This window comes from Dipodomys ordii, unplaced genomic scaffold (assembly GCF_000151885.1).
Source record: "Dipodomys ordii isolate 6190 unplaced genomic scaffold, Dord_2.0 Scaffold119, whole genome shotgun sequence".
In the NCBI taxonomy this organism is placed as follows: Eukaryota; Metazoa; Chordata; class Mammalia; order Rodentia; family Heteromyidae; genus Dipodomys; species Dipodomys ordii.
In genome coordinates, this window is record NW_012267335.1 from 1,081,939 (window position 1) to 1,109,433 (window position 27,495).

At 43.3% G+C, this 27,495-nt stretch overlaps 1 protein-coding gene across 3 annotated transcripts in view; it reads left to right on the forward strand.

The window, feature by feature from the left end:
- Nr3c2 (nuclear receptor subfamily 3, group C, member 2) overlaps window positions 1-27,495 on the forward strand; it is a 229,836-nt gene that overhangs the window by 177,121 nt on the left and 25,220 nt on the right. For 2 of the 3 annotated variants that reach the window (XM_013029492.1, XM_013029493.1), the window contains exons 4-6: window positions 12,805-13,140; window positions 14,257-14,401; window positions 26,440-26,570. In XM_013029492.1, the coding sequence (XP_012884946.1) occupies window positions 12,805-13,140; window positions 14,257-14,401; window positions 26,440-26,570 (612 nt within the window). The remainder of the gene's footprint in view (window positions 1-12,804; window positions 13,141-14,256; window positions 14,402-26,439; window positions 26,571-27,495) is intronic. The other variant, XM_013029494.1, reaches the window with a different exon arrangement.

The following is a 27,495-nucleotide window of genomic DNA, read 5'->3' on the forward strand; positions in this document are numbered from 1 at the left end:
AGAGTTGGGGTTTTTGGGGAGCTGGGAAAGTGGCTCAGTGGTAGAGCGCTTGCCTTGCATGCAGGCCCTGGGTTCAATTCCCCAGCACCCCATAAGCAAAAAGAAAAAAAGCCAGAAGTGGCTCTGTGGCTCAAGTGGTAGAGCGCTAGCCTTGAGCTGAAGAGCTGAGGGACACCCCAGGCCCAGAGTTCAGGCCCCACGACCGGACCCAAAAAAAAAAAAAAAAGAGTTGGTTTTTTTTTTTTTTTAAAGAAATGTCAAAGATATACATTTTTTGTGAAATGTTTTGGATTTCGAAGATGAAATGAATTGGGTTTGTGTGTAGCTCACTCCTATGAAGGAGAGTGCCGGAGCGGAGCGAATGAGCATTGCTCTTTTTGCAGCCTAAGTATTTCCTTATCTTTCCAACTCATCTGTCTTATTTTTATTCCTTAGTGTAGCATCTAATGGGTAGAGGCCAGGGAGGCTCCTAAATAACACAATGATCCAGTCCCAGTTGTCAGTGGAGATGAAGTTGAGAGACTCTGGTAGATCGGAGTCCTCCGGTCCTCTGCCTCCCATCCTTCCTACCCTCCTCCCTCCTGCCCCTTCCTTCTCTCCCTCCCTCTCTCCCCCTTCTTCATTCCCTCCTGCCATCTTTTCTCGGGTTCTCACTCTTCTAATCGCATTCAGAAGCTGTAGGTCAGTAGTTCTCAACTTCCAAGTGCAGAAAAATCACAAGGAGAGTTCCCCAGCCCCCGATTTCCCCTTGTGAATGCTCTGCCATGCAAAGCTCAGGTAGCCTGCGGTTCTGCACTTGAATAATTCCCTGGGTGTCGCTAAGGAAGATTCACCATGCTCCAGGATCAGATATGCTGGATGGTTTCCTGGGGTTCACATTGCTCATGTTTTTAGATCCCTTGTCATTTGAAATTCTTACTTACATGTTATCACTTTTCTAAGACCCTTAAAATGTATGTAGCTTATGATCATTATTCATATTTTGGAAAGTTAAGTAAATTAAATTGTAGTTATGGACAAAGTCTTGAGATAGATAGATAGATAGATAGATAGATAGATAGATAGATAGATAGCTAATTTTTATATAAGTTGTAAGTACCTCTATAGCACATCTTATGGCCTTCCCCAAATTAATAATTTCTCTACCTTTTTTGCAATGTATTATAAGTATACCCTATAAGAAGCCGGTTAGTGGTGGCTACCTGAAAATACAATATTAAAATTTGTATTTTAAAAGCATTTGAACCAAATGAGAAAAAAAAACACATGAGCTGTGTAACAGCTAATAACATGGAGAATAATCCATAGGATTTCTTAACCAAACAGGTGTAAATTAAATATTGCGAAAGATTAACCCTCGTAGAGATTAGCTTATGCCGTGTTCTATGGAGATAAGATGGTAAACACTGTTGTAGGTTCATGAGATTCATGTGCCAAATATTATTTGGCACATGAGAAAACTGTAATTTTGTGACATGATAGTTACTTGTCCTCAGTGGCTTCAACACATGTCACATATGACATCTGTTATTAATATATTGCCTTTTTAATTTATTTTTATTGTTATTATAAGGGTGTTGTACAGAGGGGTTACGGTTCTATAAATCAGGTAATGAATGTATTTACTTCTAGACAGTACCACCCCTTCCTTCACCCCTTCCCAGTTTTTCCCTCCCATCCCCACCCAGAAGTTGTACAGTTCATTTTCAACATAGTGTCTAATCAGTCACCCTGGTTCATTTGTTCATCCCTTGTCCCTCCATTTCTGTGCTCTCCCTTATGCCCCGAAGATGGGTAAATGATCAAATAAGACAAAAAGAAGGAGTTTAATGCGACAATATCTTCTTGAAATGCAGATTCAGCTCTGAATATAAAAGTCCAGAAGGCAAACAAATGAATATAGAGAACATTGTTATGTTGGACATGGTCTCATGATATTTATCTTCCATGGTCATAGCTGTAATATTGGAGCTGATCATGAATCTAAAAGAGAATTTCTAACTCTACAATAGGTTCAAAAGAAAATGCCATTAAAGGACAAAAACTCTACGGGGAAAGTTCTAGGCTTTGTATCATCCCCATTCAAATACAGGGATTAAAAATTAGAATGGAGGATTAAACTTTGTGTTTTCTGTGGTAGGTGACTTAAAACCACACACACACACACACACACACACACACACACAAACACACACACCATCCATTTGGAAATAATAGCTATGAAATTGACCTTTATCCCTGTCAGCATGGAAGACAGACTCTTGGTCCTAGTGAAGAGCTCAGGGCCGACCTGGCCTCTCCATTCCTTTTGATTCGTTTGTGACTGTCCAAGTCTCTGAGCCAGTGATGGCCAACCTACCTTTGGAACACAATCAGGACAGTAAGAAGGAAATGAACAGCAAGCCTTGGAGAGAAGAAACATGTCTAGTTTGGTTTCATTTTTTTCTGTAAGGTGGTAGAACTTTAAGAAAGACCTGCAGGGCAGACCTGCTCATCATTGCTTAGTGCCTCGGTGAGCCTCCTGAGTGATCCACAGGGCAGTGTTGATGGGAAGCGTGGGCTCCTCCTCATCGAAGTGTCTGTGGCCTAATCTCATAAGGAAAAGAAAAACACAGATGGTGAGCCATCGCCGAGCAGAACCTGTTCTTTCATGTGAAACTCTTCCTGAAAGTTCACGTAACGAGTTAGCATCCTGTTTATTAAGAACTTTTTCTTTTGGGCTCTTTTCTCTTTTTTGGTATAATTCAATGATGTAAATGTGAAGAACACTTTTGAAAATTAAATGGAAAGCGTATTTTTTTCTAGAAGCTTTTGCCCACTCTGCTGTGCCAAATGAGGTTATAAGAGAGCCTCCGGAACACTGCAATTTACAGTGGCAGGGAACCAAAGGGAAGAATAGAATGGGGTCTGTCAAGAGGTGGGCAGGGCAGGGCAGGGCAGGCTGGAGAGCCTCCCCCATCTGACCCCACACATAACTGGGTGTGGCTCTGCAGCCCACCAGGTCATCCTGGTGCCCAGATCTGCTGGCATAGGTCATCATCAGCCTCAGGGAGCTGTGATGTGACCCGGGGCGTAGAAAAGGCTGGATGGAAGTCTGAAAAGCAAGAAGAGCTGTTTGGTTTGGTTTCAAGCCATTTGAGAGTTTCCAGACCAATTCAGCCTGAATCCTGAAGAGAACTTTGTCTAGAAAAATAGCTGTCTTTTTCAAGTATGCCCAGCAAGTACTGTAATTCTTAATTTAGACTCTGATAATGTCAGTAGAATAAAATGTAGAATAATATTTATTCAAAACACATGAGTTATAAACATTAACATTTGTTTTCTTGCTTCCTAGTTAATCTTTCCAACTTAAGTGGCCTCTTGGTCTCAGGACTTATGCTCATCCTTTTTAATATTAGTGTTAGCTTTTTCTTTTCCCCCTTGTGCAAGACTGAAGCTCGAACCTAGGACCTGAGCATTAGCCCTTCATTGTTTTTTGTGCTCAAAGCTTGTGTTGTAGCACTTGAGCCTCAGCTCTACTTCCAGCTTTTTGCAGGTTAATTAGAGATAAGAATCTCAGTGATTTTTCTGCCAGGGCTAGTTTCGAACCAAGATCTCAGCCCCCTGCGTAGCTAGAATTACAGACATGAGCCACTGGACCCTGACAGGTATTAGCTTCCTTTCTTAAGATACCAAGAATTCTAGCCTTTTTTGTCTTGCATTTATATAAACCTTTAATGTAGACAGTACTCAGAAATACAGAGAATTTTCTATGTAGCACCAATTGTGAAAACTAAGGATTTTATATCAGTTCACATGACTATTATTGCTGTTTGTTATCTATCCTCTATTCTCCTTTTCTTACTAAGTAATCTTACAACTTTTTTAATCATGCTATAATAATCTCTAGATTAGTAGAACAGTTTACTTTTCATATAAATAATGTAAAAGGTTACTTATGATCTGGTTCATGTTCAGGTGATTTTTAATATGTAAAATATGCTGTTAAATAGTAGTTCTTAGAAAAATTATTAGAATTATAATGATGTAGCTATGAGTAATTTTTTACATGAAGAATATTAAATTAAGAGGAAAGAAATATTTTTCAAGAATATTAGTATTGGAGATCAAACTAGATTGGTCTTCTAGCCTGTATATAGAGTTTCTTCATTCCTCATTAGGAGTGTTTATTTCTTATATACTTAAGGGCTGCAAATCATTTTTTTAATTCTAAAATTGATTTAATTCAGACAACCCCCTTTTTTGTCTCAGAATTATTGGGTACATCCAAGTTGTAAGTATCAAGGGACCAAGATATAGGAACCATTAAAATAGGAACAGATGCTCAGTGGGGAGCAAAGAAATAGAAAAGTGTGAACACATGACTTTAAAATGATCCTACTCAAGAGCGCTCTCTCGCGTACACTCTCCCTCCCTCTCTCTCTCTCTCTCTCTCTCTCTCTCTCTCTCCCTCCCTCCCCACACTGCCTATGCATTCTATTTTAAACGTTCTTTGAATATTTATTTAAGAAATCTTCTGTATATAATTTTAAAGGAAATAATTATTATTACTTATATCCTCCTCATACATCTGTTTGATAAACTTTCTTTTTGGTGCTAAGGGCTGCATGCACACCACAAGCTCACAACCACTCCGGTCCTTTCCTCATCATATTTGGTTAACACAGAGGCCAGTGCGCTGACCACATTGAAGCAGTCTGCCGAGGCCAGGCTGTGGGTTTTCTGCTCATATTATTCCACGAGTTGAGTCCATGAACTAGAGGGCACAGCCAGTTAAGCACAGTGCTGGAGTCTTTCCAGGTCAATGCCACCTACCTGGTTCTCATACCTTGTTCACCTCTGTGACCTTGTAACAACAGTAGTGTTTCCTCATAAACTATCCATAATGAGTCTATTTACCTTGCATACCAATGAGCTGTTGCTTCATGTAAAAAATTCTCCACTCAAACATGTACCAAGAACAAGGCTAACCCTGGTAGCTTTGAAACCGAGGGAGCCATCTTTAGCTAAGTTATTACAATGCTTATTTCAAGTATTATAAAAGTACTCAGAGGTTTTGCATGTGTGCATATCAATCTTCAACACAATTGTTCCCAGGGAATAGAATTTATGAGGGAAATAAAGATTAAATAAATAATTCTAAAGAATGCCAGCATATACGTTCAAAGGAAAACTCACCAGTTTCAATGTAGCTTAGGAACTTTGTTTTTAGTAAGAAATAATAAAGATCCCCCTCCCCTTAAAGGTTTTTTTAATGTCTTATATTCCAGTGTAGGTGGGCCTTGAATTATATTCTCCTGCCTCTCCAAGTGCTGAGATTACAGGTGTATAGCAGTGCCTAACTTAAGTTCTAGATCTTCTAAAGACTGACCAGTTTGATTTCTGCCTTTTCAGATTTAGATTTGCAAAAGCATAAAGCTTGGATTGCTTCTCAGGGCAGCAGCCCCTAAGATGCATAAGTTGGATGTGCTATGGGAAATTAGAAAAGGAAGTTTTTCATGCATTGATTGGTTGCTTCAGGTTGTCTAGGCTACCAGTCTTTGTCAGTGGAGGCCACCCAGCGGTAATCCTGTAGATAACTGAGAAAGTCAGTTGGGCTCAAATTCTTCCTCTGACCTCTTGTGTAGAGGTGGGCTGCAAATGTAATGGGCTTTTCTGTTGTAGTTTCTGGTGGAAGTCTGGTCCTCTAACAGCTGTAGTAACTGCAAGGGCAGCTCTTATGACTCTACAGATTATACAGTGGCCATAACATAGCCTTCCCTCAAATGACATCATTGTTGAAAGATGCTATGTCAGTATCTGGCATGGAGATTCTCAATTCATGATCTCTTCCTCTGTTTCCCCACTAGTACAACGATGTAAGAGAAATAGGAGGGCATGTTTTAAATGCAGAACTGAGTCAGCCATCTTGACCTTATAAAGATGAAACAAACCAAGTCCAAAAATGGGTGGAGCTGGGATCTGGGGGAGCACAGAGGACTGGAGGTGTTGTTTATTTTTGTCAGAGCACTGTTTAGTCTCTCAGGCTCTCAATTCTGAGATCGCACTGTGTGCTCTTTGTGTGTATTTCAGGACATATTTCTAAAATGATCTCTTGCTGCAATTTAAGTCTAAGGGATTTCAGACAACTGTGCGGCAGGGCAGTTCCTCTCAGCCTGGTGTGAATTGGACCTGTACTGGAGGGTTTTCTTCCTGACAGGGCTGCTGGCTGGGTGACACATAGTCACTCTGCTCCTTGGAGCAGAGCTGCACTTGGGCTACAGACCCCTCACTGAGGTTGCAGAAAAGAGTATGACATTTGTTTTTTACATATTTTTATTGTAAAGATACTGTACAGAGGGGTTACAGTTACATGAGCCCATTTCATATCAAACATTGTTAGCCACTCCTTTGTTTTCCCCCTACCATCCCTTCCCTCCCCACCTCCCCAACTCCTCCCTCCCCCTCCCAAGTTGTAAAGTTCGTTTTTAACATAGTGTCTTGCACATCTCTTTATTACAATGGGATCAACCTGTATCCTTGTTTCAGTATTTTGTTATTTCCCTTCCCCTCCCCAAATTAGAAAAATGTATATACAAGAAACAGGACACAGGAATCAAAATAGGGGTTATACCATGAGAGAAGAACATACAAAAGAAACAAAAAAATTACATAGTACATTATAAATACGTTGAAAACAACAGCAACAGAGATAGAACCTCTTGTGTCCCTATCATGGGGTTCATTTCACTTAGCATCATCTTATATGGTCATGGATCAAGAAAATGGTGTGTGTGTGTGTGTGTGTGTGTGTGTGTGTGTGTGTGTGTGTGTGTGTGTGTGTGTGTGTGTGTGTCCACCTCTCCCCATTTGTTAGGAAATGGAAAGACATGGAAAAAATATCTTAAGTGAAGTAAGCCAGGCCCAAAGAAACATAGGTCCCATGATTTCCCTTCTTTGCAATAACCAGTATATGTCTAGGACAAGCAGAAAAGGTCAAAAGCTATGTATATATGACCATATAAGAGTATGACATATATGACATATTCTTGCTGGTAGCACATTCTGGGTCTTTCCATAGCTCATTCCAGATACTGGTAGAAATATACCTGATGTCTCCTTTTAATTCTTTCTTCTGCACATTGAAGGCTTTATGTCTTATGTTCATTCATTCGTTTGTGCATACATGGGATGGAGTCTAGTGCCCTACTTCTGAGCTTTATCCCCAGCAGTTCTCCTCCTCCCTTTCCCTTCCATGTTTTGGCCGAGCTTTGTGGATAAACTATTTGTGGACAGAACACACTGTTGCTCCCCGTGAAGTCTCCCCCAATAATGGCAGAAGTTGTGCCACAGAATAGAGAGTGGACAGTGTCCACCACCTGTGGACCCTAGCCGTGAGACACTTGCCACCTTCACCCCTCAGTCACCCCATTTTGTTCCTTGGCAGAAATATCAAAAGCCTTAGAATCACAGGCGATTTGACCAAAATTGACATCCAGAGTATGAGAGCGGCCCGAGATATGGGAAGAAGGTGAGGGTGGTGCCATTACTGTCCTGTGGACTGTAATTATGTTTTAGCATAATTCCTAACCTCTACTACCTACTGATCTCTAATAGCCAGTATTTACCGCTAAGACACAACATAAAGAGTTTGGAAAATGGCTATTTTCACTCCTTTTTTCTAATGAAATAGTATAATTTTAAGAAGTTTCAACTAGGCTCATGCCTGTAATCCTAGCTACTCAGGACGCTGAAATCTGAGGACTGAAGTTCAAAGCCAGCCTAGTCAGGAAAGTCTGTGAGATTCTTAACTCCAATAAACTACCCCTCAAAAAAGCTGAAAGTAGATCTGTGGCTCAAGTGGTAGAGCCCTACACTAGCCTTGAGCAGAAAAGCTCAGGGACAGTGCCCAGGCCCTGAGTTCAAGCCCCAGGACCAATACACACCCAGAAAAAGTTCCATATTCTTGTATATATCTATCTCCTATTGGAGTCCAGAGATGTTGGGGAAGGAAACTGTCATCAGAACTTTGTAGCAGGAAAAGCATTTTGAAGTGATAGAAGTTAGAGAGCCCTCTTACTTCATCCTCTTTCTGTGGGGTGCCAGACTGGCCTCATTCCTAGCAGCAGTCATTTTGCCACGCCCGGGCTTTGCTCGAAGGGTATGTGGTAGGTCGCACCAGCCTTGAGAGCCAACCGAACAAGAAGTCATGCCACACCATGTTCCCATTCCTTGATGAACCATGGGATCCCACTAAAAGGATCCCAAGGGGCTCCCTCCTTGATATTCCCAGGATCGGTGAGGGTACCGGCAGGGTCTCTCATTACCTGCCTCTGGGTGGAAAATTGATGGAGAATTGATGGAGTTGTTTTTTTCTTTTTCTTTTCTTCCTTCCAATTGTTGTTGGTTGTGGGGCTTGAACTCTAGTCCTGGGCGCTGTCGCTGAGCTCTTCAGCTGAAGACTAGCGCTCTACCACTTGAGCCACAGTGCCACTTCTGGTTTTCTGGTGGTTTATTGGAGATACGAGTCTCATAGAGCCGGGCGCTGGTGGCTCACGCTTGTAATCCTAGCTACTCAGGAGGCTGAGATCTGAGGATCTCAGTTCAAAGCCAGCCTGGGCAGGAGAGACCGTGAGACTCCTATCTCCAATAAACCACCAGAAAACCAGAAGTGGCACTGTAGCTCAAGTGGTAGAGCGCTCGCCTTGAGCTGAAGAGCTGAGGGACAGCGCCCACTTCTGGTTTTCTGGTGGTTTATTGGAGATAAGAGTCTCATAGACTTTCCTGTTGGAGCTGGCTTTGAACCATGATCCTCACTCAGATCTCAGCCTCCTGAGGAGCTAGGATTACAGGCATGAGCCACTGGTGCCCGGCCTTGGAGTTCTGTCTCTTAGCAGTGCCAGGAAAAAACCAGCTGCCGGGATGCTGCCAGTCATTCCAGGGTTGGCATAGGAGGGCAGCCACAAGGCCGAGCAATCAAGACTCCTGTTTCAAGTGAGTTTAAGTGGATGTGGGGGACATTTATAGTCCTGGCTATGCACTCCAGAGATAGAGAAAGAGGAAGAGACACAGACAGACTGTCAGACAAAGAGACGGAACAGGGTTACTGGCATTTGATAGATAAAAAATGGGGCCTGTGGCACATAGGTCCATGAGATTCCTAATCTAATAGCCAGTAATCCACGTTTTTTTTGTTTTTTTGTTTTGTTTTTTATTGTGAAAATACCGTACAGAGGGGTTACAATTACATGGGCAAGATAATGAGTACATTTCTTATCAAGCATTGTTGCCTCCTCCTTTGTTTCCCCTTCCCATCCCTCCCCATCTTGCCCCCATTCCCTATCCCCCATCCCTCACAGTTCTCACCCCCCAGTCCTGTCCCCCCTGCCAAAGTTGTAAAGCTTTTTTTATGTTTTTCGACATAACGACTTGTATCTCATTGTTGCAATGGGTCCACCTGTATCCCTATTTAGATGATTGGTTTTTTTTCCCTTCCCCTCCACAAATTATACCAACATCAAATACAGTGAAAGCAGAGGTTATACCGTGGGGGAGGAATCCCCAGAACTGATGATCACTGGGTCTTTGGATAATAGAGGCATGCTTATTAAGTATCTTTAACCAAAAGTGCTTCCATGTAATTAGCAAACACCTTAATTGTGCCGGACTTAAAGCTTGTGCTAATCTTAGAGAAATAATGCAGATTAGATAAAGAAGAAAATTAGGAGAAAGACTCCATGGCATAGGAGGTAAGGCTGGTGACTCTGAGTCATGGATGGATTCAAGTTCCCTCCCTGATATTTACAAGCTCTGCAGTCCTGCAAATGTGTGCTTTGTCCATCTGTATCTGAATTTGTTCACTTGAGAAATGGGCAGGAAAACAACAATGTCTAATGACCAGTCCCAGTGAGCATCAGACTGCCCGAAATGCAGAAAAAGCAAGCTGAACTGTAGTCAGACCTAAGTGCTCAGTACCTTGAACTGAATGTTCACAACAGTTCAAGAGTGTGAACTCCACCAATGGATCACTACACAGCAGAAATTTTGAAAAGGAATAATAATTAGCAACTCAGAAATTTTATCTTAAACAATCTCAGATGCTGATGCTAGCTGACATTCCCCCATGAGGAACTCGAGTAGTACTTCCTACAAGATGTCATTTGTTAAGTTTATTAACATTTGAAAATGAAACAAATGCACTCAGTAAACATTTGTCAAAAGGCACACGGCATGAGGCTCCAGGAACACGTAAGTCATTGACAGCTTCAAAGAGCTTGAATCTAAGAACGTAGCAGCATTAGAACAGTATGAAAAATCCATGTGCTTTTACTAATTATGTAACCATCCTCCCTGTGGGAGCATCTGTAAGTACTCTTGCCTGAGGGGTGTTTGTCCTGAGATAGTGGTGGCTCTTATGAACATAGGTTACTACTCAAGTCCAGGTATCCCACACAGCCACCAAAATCACAGAATAAAGTTCAGTATAACTCAAATGCTAAACTTAAGGTTGATAATCTGTTCAATAGGTTCTTCTATATAGATCACAGCGTGATATCTACAAACTAGAGACAATATTCAGTACTCCTCATATTTCATACATATGACCTGAAGTCAGCCATGAGAATAAACACAGCAAGGTAGACCCCAGGCCTAAAACAAATAGGAAATTTGCAATTAATTGCAAGCAAATACTACTGCATTTAATAAAATGTGACAGTAACACCCTTGGCTGTTTCTAGTCAGTCAAATAATGGTTAGCATCAAGTGTAGTCTTGTAGAGAAAAGATGGGAATATTTGTTGAACTAGAATGTATTTAATGTTCATAAAATTATGGGAAAATGTAAAAGTGACTTTGAAATACGATTTCAGGCATCCACGGTCATTTCCAATGTGTTTGTCACAATCATTGCATCTGCAAAACAGGAGGGCCACGGTGTTACCGTGCTCATTTTTCAGAGCATTTTCCTGAGTCTGAGAGAGAGCTTAATGGGACTCAGAGGTAGTTCCAGGGACCTAATGGCCCAAATGTCCAGTGAATGCACTTGAAACTTTCTTAAGCTCTTCGGATCACTAATGACCAGCATTCAGGGTTACTTAGGTATATGGTTCTGCTCTCCTTTTTAGTTTTTAAGGCATTTGGCTGCTGTTTTCCATTTGTTTTCATTTATCCATTCATTTGTCAGAATCATCCCAGTAGATCAGGCCTGTAATTCCAAAAAGTGCTGGGGGTGTGCCTCCCACCTAGCAAGCTCCAGACTCGGAGTTCACATGCTAATGCTGAGAAAGAGGGGAAGAAAAGGACGAAAAGAAAGAGGAGGAAGAGGATGGGGACATGGGGGAGACAGAGGAAGAAGAAAGGAAAAGGAAGACCCTCAACACCGCTACTGCTTCCTCTTCCTCCTCCTCTTCCTCTTCCTCCTCCTCTTCCTCTTCCTTCTCCTCCATTGCATCATGTCTTATTTCTCCTCTTAAGCTGAATTTTGACAGTTAGGCAGTGTAGTAGATATAATAGATACTTTGTTGGGTGATGACATGTCTTTTATCTGCATGGTAGGCTTTCGGTGAGTAATGTGGTAAGTATTAATGGGTGTAATGGCAAATGTGAATTGTTTTGTTTTGTTTGTGCCTGAACTGAGGCTTGAACTCAGGGCCCACACTCTCACTTGGGTTTTGTGCTCAAGGATACCACTTTGTGCTACCACTTGAGTCACATCTTCGCTTCTGGTTGTTTGCCAGTTAATTGGAGTCTCACCAACTTTTCTGCCTACACTGGCTCTAAACTGCAATCCTCAGATCTCAGCCTCCTGAGTAGCTGGGATTACAGGTGTGAGCCACCAGCACCTGGTATACATGGTTATTTTTTAAGTCAGTGTAATTGGTTCAACATTCTTTGTTCAGTTTCTAAATTTGGGACGTGTGTTAGGAATAGAAGTGTCAGATTCTTTCAAGAATTTTTAAGTAAGTTGAAAACATTACAATTGAAAAGTAAGTGATTATTACAGCTGTAAGCTTTTATTCAGCCATTCACTTCCAACTATCTATCATCTGCATATCTACCTCTCATTTCAACTTAGAAAGTAAGTTATCCTTCTTCTAAACTTTAGTTCACATAAATCAGACATGTGATTTTTTAAATGCTGTACTGGGGTTTGAACTCAGGGTCTGGGCACTGTCCCTTAGGTTTTTCACTCAAAGCTGGTGCTCTACCACTTAACCCATAGCTCCACTCCTGTCTTTTTGGTGATTAATTAGAGATAAAGAGTCTCATGAATGTTTCTGCACATGCTAGCTTGTAATTGTGATTTTCAGGTCTCATCTTCCTGGGTAGCTAGAACTACATGTGTGAACCACTGATAGCCAGCTTGGACAGATTTTTTTTTAATCTCTCTAGTCTCTGCCCTATTCTAAAATGAGAATCAGTACTTACTCAGAAAAATTCAAATCAGTTGTTTCATCTGAACCATCTAGAGCATTCCCTGATGATAGGATGCACTTGATAAATGTTGCTGTTTTTCTCTTTGTCACCTGGGAGTTTGCACTTCAGAAGACTGCACCGCATATGGCTTGATCACAACAGCAGGTATTAGCCGGACTCCTGTGCAGGCATGTGGCTCCTTACACGTCAGAAATGATGGGCGAAGAGCAAGGAATGAATGCACGAAGCCAGGCCTCGGTTACCATAGTAGTAACAACCTGGCTTTGCAGGGCCTCTTTAAGAGGAATGTGCCTTGCTATGTGCCCTAAATGGTAACATGCCTCCGTGCACTGTATTCTACTGATCACTTCAATTGGCCCTTCCCTGTCTATTGCTTTGCTTTCCACAGCCCGAAAGTCAAAGAAGTTGGGGAAGTTAAAAGGGATTCACGAGGAGCAGTCACAGCAGCCTCCACCGCCACCACAGAGCCCTGAGGAGGGGACCACGTACATCGCCCCGGCCAAGGAGCCCTCGGTGAACACCGCGCTGGTCCCACAGCTCTCCTCCATCTCCCGGGCACTCACCCCGTCCCCAGTCATGATCCTGGAGAGCATCGAGCCAGAAGTCGTGTATGCAGGCTACGATGGCTCCAAGCCCGACACCGCCGAGAACTTGCTCTCCACGCTCAACCGCCTGGCTGGCAAACAGATGATTCAGGTGGTGAAATGGGCGAAGGTACTTCCAGGTAGGACTCTGTGCGGTCCATGTGGGGGGCTTGGCGGGGGCCAGCCACGGGGGAGGTCGGCGCTCTGTGACATCCTTCCGTCAGAGTTTGAGACAGGTACTGAAACTGAGGGACGGTGTTGGGAAAGTCCGGGCAGTGAGCTCACTGCTGAGAATGCAGGGTTCAGGGTTCTGTTGTTCATACACACATCGGTGCTTGAATTGGAGATAAGGAACGTCACAGCCTGAAAGCACTCATAAGATCAAATGCACACGGTCGGTGAGATCCACTGAGCTCCTTCTTCGCTGCTCAGGAGCTGGGACCATCGAAGCACCGGCCATCAAGAGCTAAGGCTGGCATCTGAGTTGTAAAGGAACTCGAGCAACTGTCCTGCCTAAAATCTAACACCCGGCTTCCCCACCACCGGCAGAGAGTCTCGTGGAGGTTCCTGCCCAGGCTGGCTTTGAACCATAACCCTCAGATCTCAGCCTCCTGAGTAGTGAGTAGCTAGGATTACAGGCGTGAGCCATCAGCACCCAGCTGGTATAGTATTTCTTAATACCACAGTCATTGAGAACTGAAATCTTATGGCATTCTTGTGGATCTGCAGGTGCCTTTGACTGTGGTGCTGTTAATTGTGGGTGGGGCTAAAGCAAGTCTTTACATGTAAACAGCAGCTGTGTCTATGTGGCCAAAGTTCACACCATCACCTGCACCAATGTCTTTATACTCTACAGATGGGGAGCTCTCCCTGACTGAGGGTTCCCCATAAAGGCCAGTAGAGCCTTCCCAAGTGATTCATGCTTATAATCCTAGCTACTGAGGAGTCTGGAATCGGAGGAGCACGATTTGAATCATAGGTGGGCAGGAGAGCCCCCAGAGATTCTTATCTACAATTAACCACCAAAAAGCCAGAAGTGGAGCCATAGCTCAAGTGGTAGAGCACCAGCCTTGAGCGAAAAAGCTAAGGGACAGCTCCCAGGCCCCAGTACCAGCATAAATAAACAGAAAGAGTGTTGAATAGGCCAGGTATGATGCTCACAGTAGAGTTGATTTGAATCTGGAAAAGAGAAGCTGCCTTCTGGAATGTACTTATATGCTAAGTGTATTTCTATGATTAATTGTTCTGTTCTTCAGGATTTAAAAACTTGCCTCTTGAGGACCAAATTACCCTAATCCAGTATTCTTGGATGTGTCTATCATCATTTGCTTTGAGCTGGAGATCCTACAAACATACCAACAGCCAATATCTCTATTTTGCACCAGACCTCGTCTTTAATGAGTAAGTACCTATTAATTAGCTCTCGTGAAGCACACGGCAGTTATTCATTATGCTTTTTCCTCCCACGATTTCTGAACAGATGTACCTATATGAAAGAATCTACGGAGAGTCAAAACTCGGCCGATTTTTGACAACTTAAAAATTACTTATTACAACATTAGAATGTATAGGCTTCTGGACACATAAATCAGTGTATGAAAATCTTCCATGATCATAAGTGGGAACTATCCCAAATGGAAGATGATCCAGTTGGCGCTGAAAACTCAGCTGGTACAAAGCCATGGTCAATAGAAAACAGGCTTTTTTGGTGTCTCCTCCACTTGGGAGAACAATCTGATTTCTAGGAATGTGAATCTATAAGGGGTCAGGGTTTTGTGAACATCCTACAATAGTTGTGCTGTTAACCATATACAGCTGTTCGTGACAATCATAATTAACCTTTCTTTTCAGTCATAAAAGAAGCCAAGATGGTACTCTACAGTGAAACTTTTTTTGCAGTCTTAAGATGCATTTTAAAAGATTGAAAGAATTTTAATAGATCTTTTCCATTGGCCATGAATTCCTTCCTATTTTAAGTTTACATTTTAATGTTGTTTGCATTCCACATTTGCACTTTTCGTTCACATTGATGTGCAGCAGTGCTGCTTTGTGATTGTTGAGTGAAGTAACATTTAACAGAGAACGTTGGAATTAGGTTTATAACCACAGCCATATTCTGTGAAAAAGCGGTCTCTAGAGACGTGAAAATAGGGGCTTTGGAAATGAAGGTGGCAGATGATGGCTATTTTGGTGAGGAAGAAAGAGACATGTGCCAGGGTACCTCAGTGACTGCCCCTGAGGGGCCAGCTCATCCCAGTGTGGTACACTAAGAAGATGACTCCGCCCCAAAGAAAAAATCAGCAATATGGGTTGTCTATTGAAGTATTTTGGCAACTACAGAAGTATTCAATCCAGAACCACATAAATTTTTACCAAAAGCATGAAATAAGCCAAATGACTGACATGCACATTTTATGTCCTCAATAGTCATAGACATTTTTTAATGGGTTTCATAAGCCAAGAGAAAAAAAGAGTGTGTTTATTATAATAGAAAGGGGATGAAGTCTGAATCTATCTCAGTAGTCAGCATATCTGCATTGGATTTTGTTTGACCAGATTAACATAAACTATTTAATCTTTCATTTCAATCTATCCCAAACTGAAACTCCCTCCCTTTGTCTACACTGTGATAATGTCTAGTCTGTGAATTTAGCTGTGTTCTCGATGTCTCAAGTAAGAAAAATTACACAATAGTTCTCTTTTGTGCCTGGCTTGTTTCACTTAGCACAACGTTTTCAATGCTTATCTCATTCTTATTGTAGTATATATCCAACTTCCAATTCCCTTTTATGGGCAAATAATAGTTCATTATTTATGTGTAGAGTCAAACATCATTATTCACGTATTTATGCCCTACTTGTGAATTTGCCTATGGTTAGAAAATTGATTTGTAACCTCAAAATTGACACAATAATTTAGTCACCACTACAAACACATGAAGCCTGGGAGAGAAAGAAAGAGACAGAGAGAGACAGAGAGAGAGCAAGATTGGACATTCTAACAGACATCACACAAGGCAGTGCTTTATTTCCCCGTTTCAGCTCTTATATTGTACATATCAGCCTTTTTACTTTCTATTTAGTGCCACTTTTTTTCATTTTTTCTTCTTGATTTCCCTATTTAAAATGGCTTGTGCACACAGTGCTGTTGTGATGCTCTCTGTTTATTGCTGAGCTCAAGAAGATTGTAATTAGGCCTTACAGAAAAATTACATGTATTCAGCCCTGGGTATGCTGTTGCTGGCCAGCAGTTCAATGCTAGTGAATCACCAATATGTACTAAATAAGATGCCTCTGAGCAAAAGCACATATGGAATAAGATCAGTTGTCAAAATGCCATGACCAGAGGCAAAGTGGACCCTAAACCTTTATTTCCAGAGCCTCAGTTGACCCTAAACCTTTATGTCCATCAGGACAAATAATTTAAGTCCCTGAATAATTTCATTATTTCTAGTCTATGAGTCTGAAAGGAGCTAAGTGTATGTGCCTGATTCAGAGGATAAAGTTCAGGGTGAAGATAAAGCATGGTGAGTCACACCTGTCATCCTAGCGACTTGGTTGCTCGAAATTAGGGGCTCAGGTTCAAGGCCAGTCAGGACATAAATGTTTGTGAGAATTCATCTCAACAAGTAGCTGAGCATGATAGCATGCACCTGTCGTCCTAGCTATGGGAGAACACAAAGGCTGGGCACCGTGAACCATACCTGTCAGTCCCACTGATGTAAGGACATAGAGGAGGATCACGGCTCCTGCAGGCCTGGTCCCAAGCAAGACCCTACCTCAAAAAGAACCAGTGCAAGAAGGAGTCTGGAGGTATGGCTGAAGTGGTAGAGTGCCTGCCTAGTAAGTGTGAGGCCATGGGTTCAATTCCAAGTACTGCCACACAGACAGAAGAACCAGGACACACAGGTGTCTTGTTTTCATCAACAGAAGCATTGCTGTATTAGAGCAGAGAAACAAAACCTATTAGATGATTGCTTGTGTTTGCCTCCTGCTTTGAAATGAATCTGAAAATGCCTTGCTGGTCTCACCCTGCAGCTCAGGACAAAAGGCAGGAAAGGTACATGTCTCACTTTCCATTAAACATTGAGATAAAAGTATGACCGAATGCTTTACTGCAGAACTTTTCTTATTATAAGCTCAAAACTTTTCTGATAGATGTTAAATGATTAATTATTCCATTTTACCTTGAAACAACGAACCATATATTGCTGCAGACCACGCCAACTCTTATCAATTCAACATACATAATAAAACCCCCGCTTAAGCCTGTATTGAAAGTTCTGCCATGTTTTTTCCTGAAATGAAGATTTAGTATGGTGTTCTTATTTATGCCCTGCCTAATATTTTAAAATTAAGAGGCTATTCAAGGCATATGTATATAGCCTAATAAAAACATGTTTGGGTAATCTTTCATTTATTGCTACCGTCTAAACCTTGTGTTTTTTGGGTCCCCAAGCTATGATTGGTAGGAAAGAGGAGTAAGTGTTCATGCTGCCGCCCCGGTGTCTCCCTGTGAGTCAGTAGATCTCCAAGGAAGGAGGACTCCAGGAGTGAAGGTCGCCTCAGCTGACTGGGACCTAGGGCAAAGGCAGCCCACGCTGGCCAGGTCTCAAGGGGTGACACCCTTAGACCAGCAGACAGCTCTGTTATCAGTTACTTCCTGTTTCCTGCTGTGCTCTGGATCCCTTTGCTGGGTCAGGATGCTGTCTCCATCCAGTCCTCCTCAGGGAGAACTTCCTGGGCCACTGTGTGCTGGTGAGACCCCTTGAGCCCGGTGCTGTCCAGCTCCAGGCCTGGCTGAGACAAGGGCTGTGTGTTCCACCAGTCTCTGGTGTGTCAGCACGGTCAGAGCATCCCCATGGAGGCCCCGGGTGACCAGAAGCATGCTGTGGTACCCATTCTCCAGAAGGAGCAGGGTCAGCAGGTGACGGCTCGGATGGGAGGAGCCTGGGGTGTGAATCCAGCAGCTTCCTCTTGGCTGGCTCCTGTGTCTTCCCTCCTTCATCCTCAGCCTCCCTCCACACACACACACACACACACACACACATGCACGCACACACGCACACGCACACGCACACACACCACACTCTTTTCCTTCTGACACTGAAAAACCTTGCTTCCTGAAATTCCCATTTTTTTAATCTTCTAGGGTAAGTGTGAGGAATTTATAAAACCAAGAAGCATGTCCTTTCCAGCGCCTGATCTTTTCTGGGCAGCTGGGGCCAGCGTCCGCAGCGTGTGATGGTGGGGAGTCCGTGGGGTCCATGGGGTCCGTGGGGCCCATCGGGTATGCACTGTGGCCTCCTCTGCCTCCCCCCTCCGTCTAGGCATGGTCACCCTTACCCGACCCTCAGCGACAGTTGAGGATCCTGAAGAAGAAAGAGAAAAGCAAGTTCCTACATGGAAAAGTTCCCAACGCAAGCATGAAGACAACTCTTGTCTTTTCCTGAGTGGGATGGAAACGTGGAAGAAGAGCCGTTCATTCCAGACGGAAGCCAAATGTGGATTGACTTTTCCAGCTGCTCTGATTCTCACCAAACCCTCCTTCCGTTGAGACCCACTCATGAGGAAGATCAGAGGTTGCTCCGTCATTCGTTCCACAGATCCTTGTTGAGCCAAAGAACCCTGGAAGATCAGTGGGCAGAACACAATCTTCTTCCTTCTTGGGGCTTACACTCTAGTAATTGGTGAAAAGGTGGCTGGAAGAGCCAAGAAAGCCAGGGCTGTAACAGCAAGAAATGTTCCCTGCAGGTCACCAGAGGTCCAGGCTTAGATGGCAAGCCATAGACTTGAACGCAGCAACAGACGCAGTGGTGTTCGGAACAGGCGAAGTCTTCTAGTGAATTCCCTCAGAGGCTTTGGTTTCCTTGACCAGCCGCATCTGCCTGCTTTGGATACTCCGGAGCTCATGGCCCTTTTGGACAGGATCTTTTATGCAACACAACCACCTTTTCAACTTCTTATCTTGCTTCAGAATATTCCAGAATACTTAGAGGGACCATTTTCCAACCACCAGAGTGGACTCCTCTATACCTTTTTATTCCATACTGAAGTTCTTTCTAGTTGGTTTTAGAATCATCAGCCCTTGGAGGGCAGGAGCCTGGCCTCTCTTTGGTCTGACCTTCCATTGCCAACACCTAGAATTCGTGAGTGTGTGCTGAACTAATGATTCCTTTAGAAGTCTGCTTTCAGCATCATAGATCCTGCTGCTCATCTGTGTATGCTCTGCTCTTTTCCTTAGTCCCGTTTCCACCTCCATTGCCCTGGTTCCAGATGTTCTCCTGCCTGCCCAGCAAGCCGCGCCCCAAAATGCTTCTATCCTCTCTGATGACCTCTCTCACTTTGCCTCTTCCCTCCCCTTTCTCTTAGCGATGGTGGTAGGTCAGTAGTTATTGTTGTTGTTGTTATTGTTGTTCTGGGGATGGAATCAGTGTCCTCCACCAGTGAGCTGATCCTGCCTTCTCCAGGGTCACAGGACTTACACTACTGAGGTGTTGGGCCTTACCACTTACTGCTTCTCATCCCAACAGACAGTTTGCCATTAAAGAGAAACTACATGAGCCTTTATTTAGTTCTGATTTAAGGAAGTTCACAGAACTTCAGAATAAAGGGGAAGATTAGGACATGTCAGCAATCTTGACTAACAATTGTCTGAACTGTGCAGAGACGAGGGTGCTGGCGTTGGTGTTTCTGCAGCTTCACGGGGACATGGATGTCAGCACCGGTGCTGGTGGAGTTACGCATTTTCACCAGTCATGAATGATGCAGTTGTTCATCGTGTCCTGAACAAAATCTGCTTTGTGACAGATGTTTGGAATCTGAAATAAGAAAGGGCACATGACTAATCTCTAATAGATGAATTGAGCTCAGGATTCTTTTTTCTTTTCTTTTATTTAGACAGACAGTAGATCAGCTTTTGGAAAGATTTAAACAAAAAAAAACCCTCCCTTTCATCCAGCACTGTAGCACCCCAAGAATGTTTCCTAGGGTCCAGTTTGAGTCTTGGGTATAGTTGTATCTGTGCTGCCAAAGTCTCTGGAACTTGGGGTGTTTTCCGTCCTGCACAGGAAAATTTTGCAAACGCAGCCGCTTTTTACCTGCCATATCTCCATCCATACAGTCATTTTGACCTCTGCAGATGTGAACCACTGGTTGATGGCTGTGGACACAGCTGTCCACCCGGGTTTTGTTTGTGCTATGCAAGTCTGGGTGCTAGCATGCTGGAGCTGCTCCAGGAAGAAGATCACTTCTCACTGTCTGGTTAATACAGGTATCTCTTCTGTAGCAGGAAAGTGGTCCACAGCCATCTTTTACTAGATGAGTTCAAAATTGAGAATGAACTGTTCACATTCTGAGCTTTAGTAGTCATAGAATAAGAATCCTACCTTTTTATGCTTTTTTTTTTACAAATAAGCAACGGTCACTTTCTTATTGAAATTAAACAATATTTTCATGTTTGGACTCAACATGTCCCAGCATGGATCAGTGCTAGCTCACTGGAAGTTTTCTATCTTCCATTTAGCCATCAGTGAGGTCTGCAAATCATTAAAGTTCAAGAAACTTAATATTGAAATCTGAAGCCTGCAAATGAGACTCAGTAATGAAAACAGTCTTTCACTGGAAAACTTGCATTCCTTTATCTCCTCCCTCTTTGTATGAAGCCGTCCATCAGCATTGAGGGTGAGGGGTTCCAGGGCACCCAAAAGCTAAGGATGTTTGAGTCCCTTTCAAAACACAAGGCAGTATTTGCAAATAACCTACACACATTCTCCCTGATATTTTAAAACACTTGTGGATTACTTACAATCCCAAGCAGTTACTATATTGTATTACTTAGGGAATCATGACAAGAAAAATAAATCTATATATTCACGTCTGATGCAATAGTTTCCAAACCTTTTTGACCTGTAGTTGGTTGAGCCCACGAGTGATGGAGCGGCCGGCATGGACGGAGGGCAGCAGGACACCAGGCTGCCGGGCAGTCTCAGTGAGCCAGATGAGCGGTTAGCAAATGCTCGAGAGGATCCAAACTCACTTTGGTGTTGAAGAACAAGGCTGTGAGGCCAGCCCACCTCCGTCCCAATCCTAGAGTACTGCTGTCAGTGCGGTTTGCTTCCCCTTCCAAAAAAATTTCGTGGAATAAGTAAATCACTGTAGTCTAGTCAAGAACTAGAGCCAGGACATACATAGACTTCCTTACCAATGCCAAGAATAAAAAATAAAACTGGTTTGCTAAATCTTTCGCTGTGCAATTAATTCCTAGTAGGAGAGGAGTCCCTGTAGGGTAGGAATCCAGGGCCAGCCCTGATCACGCCGTGCCTGCGGGAATGGACAGGAGACAGCTGGGTGGATTTGGTTTGCTGTGGTCCTCTCCTCACAGATGGATGGGGGTCCACATGGCTCACCAGGTAGCCTCTTGGAGAATAGCCTTAAAACCACTTTTTAAAAATGAGTGCCTTAGCCAGGTGCTGGTGGCTCACACCTGTAATCCTAGCTACTCAGGAGGCTGAGATCTGAGGATTGTGGTTCAAAGCCAGCCCAGGCAGAAAAGGCCATAAGACTCTTATCTCCAGATAACCACCAGAAAACAAGAAGTGGCGCTGCGGCTCAAGTGGTAGAGCGCTAGCCCTGAGCTGAAGAGCTCATGACAGCAGCCAGTCCCAGAGTTCAAGCCCCACACCAACAACAAAAAAAAAAGAGTGCTTGCTGAGCGCTGGTGGCTCTCACCTGTAATCCTAGCTACTCAGAAAGCTGAGATTTGAGGCTCACAGTTTGAAGCTAGCCTGGGCAGGAAGTTCCATGAGACTTTATTTCTAGTTAACCACCAGAAGACCTGAAGTGGCACTGTGGCGCAAAGTGGTAGAGCTCTAGCCTTGAGCAAAAGAGCTCAGAGAAAGCACCCAGACCCTGAGTTCAAGCCCATAAAAGACTAAATCACAGTTGAAGAATATGAATGCTGAAGCGTTGGCAAAGTCCAATCATTTTTGTACTATGGTTTATCACAGATTCTGCTGGGTTCCTCAACCTTCTCTAAAATCCTGCATTTCCCAGGAGGGTTAACGGCTGTGTTCTGGCTTCCTACTACCAGACACACATGTCCCTGTACCCGCAAGCAGCTTCTGATTGTATTGAGGAGAAGCTAAGGTACAGAAGTGTTTTAGGAAATACGATGTGTAATACTTATGGTAAGAGTGTTCCCCATCCTTCACACTAAGTCTGACAGATGGAAGCCATGTGACTGGCCTCTTCTAGAATTCTAGACTGTCATTTATCATGTTCAGCATCATTAAAAGGAGTGGAAATTCTGGTGCTGCATTCCAGTGGCAGGTCTATGGAAACACATTCTTTCTGGAACATCAATTATGGTGACAAACAAGACTGTGGATAGGCTCTTAGCTCTTAATAAAATGGACTGTGAACAATTGATAGAGAATAGATGAATGTCATCGAGACCAATGGATCACACAATGGGTTCTTCAGGGCAGTAGTCCAGAAAAGCACAACACAGACAGCATCGTCAAATGATTTACACACCTGGCAGCTGAGGTCTGTCCTGGCTGTAAACCAGTTGCACAACCACGATTTTTTAAAAATGAGCAGATCTTAGAGGCACAACTAGCAAAATGGTCCTCCTACAATACATTCTGTTGGTCAGTTAAGGAAATATCTCAAAAGGCCATGAAAAAGTCAGACAGGGAACTGGAATAATTTGAATGTCCAAATTGAGGTCATCTTTATTCTAATTAGGGTTTGAAAAGGGGAGAAAAACTGTGTGTGCATTCTGGGTTTGTTTGTTTTTTTTTAGGAGAATAACAAGCCTGAGACAGGGACCATCTGTTACACTGACCACGTAACAAATGTTAGATCTATTCAGACATGGTGATGTGGTGCGTGCTATCAGATGTAAGGTCTGGCCTTTCTGGTCTGCTATGAACTCAACTTATTTAACTCTCTGCTGTAAGACTGGAAATAATTCCACCCACGTTAGTCCTAAAGTACATCATTCCTAGAGCCGATTTCAAGGAGTAATAGCAAACAGTCTTGTTGACAGGATTCCTAGCGAATTTGCCTAGAAAGAGTTCAAACCTGATTAACCATTTCTTTGTTTTGTTTATATTTACAAAGAAACACCCCGCTCAAAGGCGGGATCCAATGTTTAGCTGTTCTTGGTTTCTGCTGGCTTATTTTATCTACCACTTGCAGTGTTATGGACCTAGGCACCACATAAAAACCAACCAAAGAAAGATCCATACCTCGCTAGGGAGAAGAGGGACAGAGAGCGGTGGCACTGGTCAGTGCTAAGGTGCAGTATTTCAAGGATCCCTTCCTGTAGCGGCTCCTTAAATGAAATGATGGCCATGCCTGGATGCTGGGGTCACAAGGTGCAGTGTAGCAGTGTTGCTGAAGTCTCCGGGAAGAAATGTCACAGTTCCTTTGAGGTTTCTATAGGTGGAGAGCTCGGGGAACCCTCGCGCTTTGGCATATATAAAATGGGCTCCTGCGAAGTATCACAGTTCTGAAATGTGAATTTGTGGGAAGAGAAAAGTAGTAACGGAAGTTCTGTTTTCTTCTTCTCTGCCAAGGCAGTAGCACCACAACAGACAGGCCTTGGAGGAACTGTTTCTGAGCGACCTTTGGGAGTTGTGGTTTATTAAAGAATTGTTACCCTTCCTGTTCCCTAAAAGTAGTGAGGTATCCTGCAATAAAGGCACTGATAAAGTAAGTCTGAAAATCCACTGAGACAAAGAAAGACAAAAAGGAGCTATAAAAAGAGAGAATACATATTTTGTAGGTTAGAAGGCAGAATAGTGCCTAAGAGAAATCACATAATTAAGCACACACACATCAGCTCCTTAATTTCTGCTTAACTACAGCAAATCTAATCAATAGAGAGACTCATTGTTTTCTTATTTTCAAATTTTTTAATAGTAGCATAAGCGTAAGTTCTGCCATCTTGACCTGCTTAAAGTGTACAGTAGTGATATGTAGATTCCCTTTGTGGTCCAAGCATTCTTCTCATCTTGGAAAAGTGAAGTTTTGTGCCCATTAAACATGGGCAGTTACTTTGCCTCCTCATGTGCCATCAGATTGACTTTCAAACAACTGAGTGCTTACACTTTTTGAATACTATTTTAGTTGTGTAAGTCAGAACCTTACACCAAAACAAGAGGGCCCCCTTGGCTGGTGAATTCAGTGAAGTGCCCTCAACACTGTTGGTGTACAACAGCAGTGAGATGCCTTGAGTTCTGTAGATGTGAGTGTAGTTCAGATTACATCAGGACTGACTTGAAAGCCACAGTAAGCACACAGTCTTGGAAATTTTGATACCTTACCCAGTGTAATTTTAATGGGAGTTTTTCTAATCCCTATGATCATGTGTAGCAGCTTCATTTCTAGCTCCAAATTCTTTAAAAGCAAGGGGGAAAAAATACTTTCTAACCCAGGATGTTCATTTTTTTGTTTCAGTCAGAATTTGGTTTGGGTGATTTGTATTATTTTAATTTCATATTTCAGAACTATTTACAAATGGTCATATGATTTTGGTTTATTAAAATGGATGTTCTGAGAGAACAGATGAATTTGTAACTCTGAATAAAATTGGTTTCTCACTGTGAGAAAAATCTCCACTTTACTAAGCTGGTGAATATTTTTAACAATATTTGCAAGAACTTGTGTACCATGGCTCACTCCTATAATCCTAGCCTTCAGGTGGCTTAGGCAAGAGGATTGCAAGTTCAAGGTCAGTCTGGGCAAGTAATGATTTCCTCTCCCTCTCTTCCCTCTCCCCTGCCTCCCTCTACACCTCTCCCTCTGCTTCTCTCTCTCCCTCTTCCTCTCCCTTTCTCTCCTCTCTTCCTTCTTGTTGCTGTTGCTGATATTTTAACCCATCCTATTTAGAATTGAAACTGGATTTCTGTGTCTACTTTGGTTGTTGTATTTATTTGTTTACCAAGCTTATTCTGTTCTTACACACAAGATGTTCAGAAATAAGTGGCGTGCACAAGAATAACTGCTCACAGTCCTCAAGTGGACACTAGTAACTGTCCGTTACTCAGATTTGATGTTCACCTAATACAGGGCTTTTTCCTGCCTCCATAACCTCTCCCACTTTTATTCATACTGTTCAAGGATGACTTTGGGGATACATTTACTTTTCAGTTTTTTTTAGAGCCATATATACACATGCTTGAGTTTCCTAGAGAAATCAAGTATATTTTTACATTATTCCATTCAAAATGATATAAAATTATAAGATGAATAAAATCATGTAGCAGAGTATTTCTACAAAGTAATGTTCCATTAATATCAGTATCATGCCACAAAGACTGCCATTGCTTTGGACGTACATTTCTCTACAAAATGTTTTTGAGATGGCTTGTTTGTGTGGAATTTCAAGCTAGATGGAGTACAGAGTATTCATTTGCAGAACTCAGTGTCATGCAATGGAAATAGCAGTGGAAGTTGAAAACACAAAATCTTTCCACACAATAAGGATCAAAGATGAAACAAATGAGTGACTGTAATGACAAAATCTCTGAGGTTCTGCATATCTCTTCATAATTGGGCAACAAGAGCTGAAAACTATGGTATCATGGGCTGACATCTTGGAAGGGGGGAAAAGCCTGGGTTTTGCAGGCAAAGCCCTGGGGTTAGAACCTGGATTCCTGGTGTATATAGTTCCTCGTCATGAATGCGAAGACAATTAGCAAGAAGAAATCCAGCTCTTCATGTCAGCCAAGAAGTTGGATCATGACTGGATTCACAAAACAGTTAAAAGAGATGCTGTTCACACCAAAGTGCAAAAAAAACCAAAAAACAAAGCCTTTGTGAGGTGTGTTATCACACATGAACGGTCCTCGTCTCTCTGTAACCTCTCACCTGTGTGTGGATGTTGTGTTCACACCTCTTGATAGCAGAAACGCACAGAGGTGTCTGGTGCTCATGTTCGATGCCAGACAAGTCACTTCCAGCTTGTGAACATCTTCCTTCTCAGTGCTTTCCCCTTGGTTTACCATCCAATGTAGAGAAGTTACAGTCGTAAATGTTATTTCCTTGAAAGGCTATTCCAAGAATCCGATGCTTTGTAGGTTTGTTTCAGCCACAATGAATGTTGGTCTTTCCAGAAGTATTTTATTCTCTCTATTGTTTATTTGGAAAAAGAGCCGAAAGCGGAAGTGTGGCTCAAGTGGTTACATACCAGTCATGCTTGGGAAAGTCAAGTGAGAGTTCCAGGCCCTGAGTTCAAGCCGCAGAGCCTGCACACACACACATACACACACACACACACACACACACACACACACACGACTGTTTGATGTGGAAGCCAAAAGGTAAACACGGGCAAGGTCTCTTACTAACCTGTCTCGGGCCTCTAGCCTGGGGTTTACAAGGAATGCAGGTTTCTGGGTTCTCAGCCTTTGCCACCTGTCTTGGCAGGGAGAAGATGCACCAGTCTGCCATGTATGAGCTGTGCCAGGGGATGCACCAGATCAGCCTTCAGTTCGTGCGGCTGCAGCTCACCTTCGAAGAGTACACCGTCATGAAGGTTCTGCTGCTGCTGAGCACAGGTAGGCCCGGCTCCACCCTGGCCTCTTCACATGGGCAGGCCAGCCCGGGGGGACTTGCCTGTCCATACAACGCCAGTAGCTGCTAAGAAGAGAATAAAAATAGTGAGGGGATGGGAGGAGGGCTAAGTTACTTTTGCAAATGAGAAGGCACAGCGGCCACTAAGTGTGCATTAGAGGGCTGCCATGTATGCACTGGAAATACACGCTACCGTCATAGAGCTTGAATTGTGAGACAAGGCAAAAACTTCAATACACGTGGGCGGTGATGGTGGGAGGCGGCATGTCCCAGTGGAAGGGTTACATCAGCACAGGGTGTGTTCCTGTTGGGAACGTACCGGTGGTGTGTGTGTGTGTGTGTGTGTGTGTGTGTGTGTGTGTGTAAAAGGGGTAGAGGGGAGGGGAGAAACAGAATCAAGGGGCATACATGTTGGTACAGCCTTGTTTAACCCATTAGTTTCCAGTTTTTACACACAAGGGGCTCTGCATTGTGCCGGCTGGGCAGTAGTGGGGAATGAGGATTGGATGTAGACTGGACCAGATGCTCTGCATCCGCTGTGAAAATCCAAACTTTGCCAGATAGTCCAAGGAGTGTGGCTCCGGAGGCTCTGCGCAGGTGGCAGGACCGAGCTGTGTCTCGTGCTTCATGTCAGGGGAGGCAGCAGGGGGGACTCGGGAGAGCCGGGCTGGAGCGGAGGACCTTGGCTGGGCTGTCAACCGAGGATTGGTTGTGTGCTAGATGGCTGTTGGCGCATTCAGAAACCACGGAGACTTGGCCTTGGGAGCTGAGAAGGGGAAATGAAAGCAGGTGTGGCTGGGTGTCCTCCCAACTCAGGAGGCTGAGTTCTGAGGATCATGGTTAGAAGCCAGCCTGGCCAGGAATGTCCATGAGACTCTTATCTCCAAGTAATCACCAGAAAACTGGAAG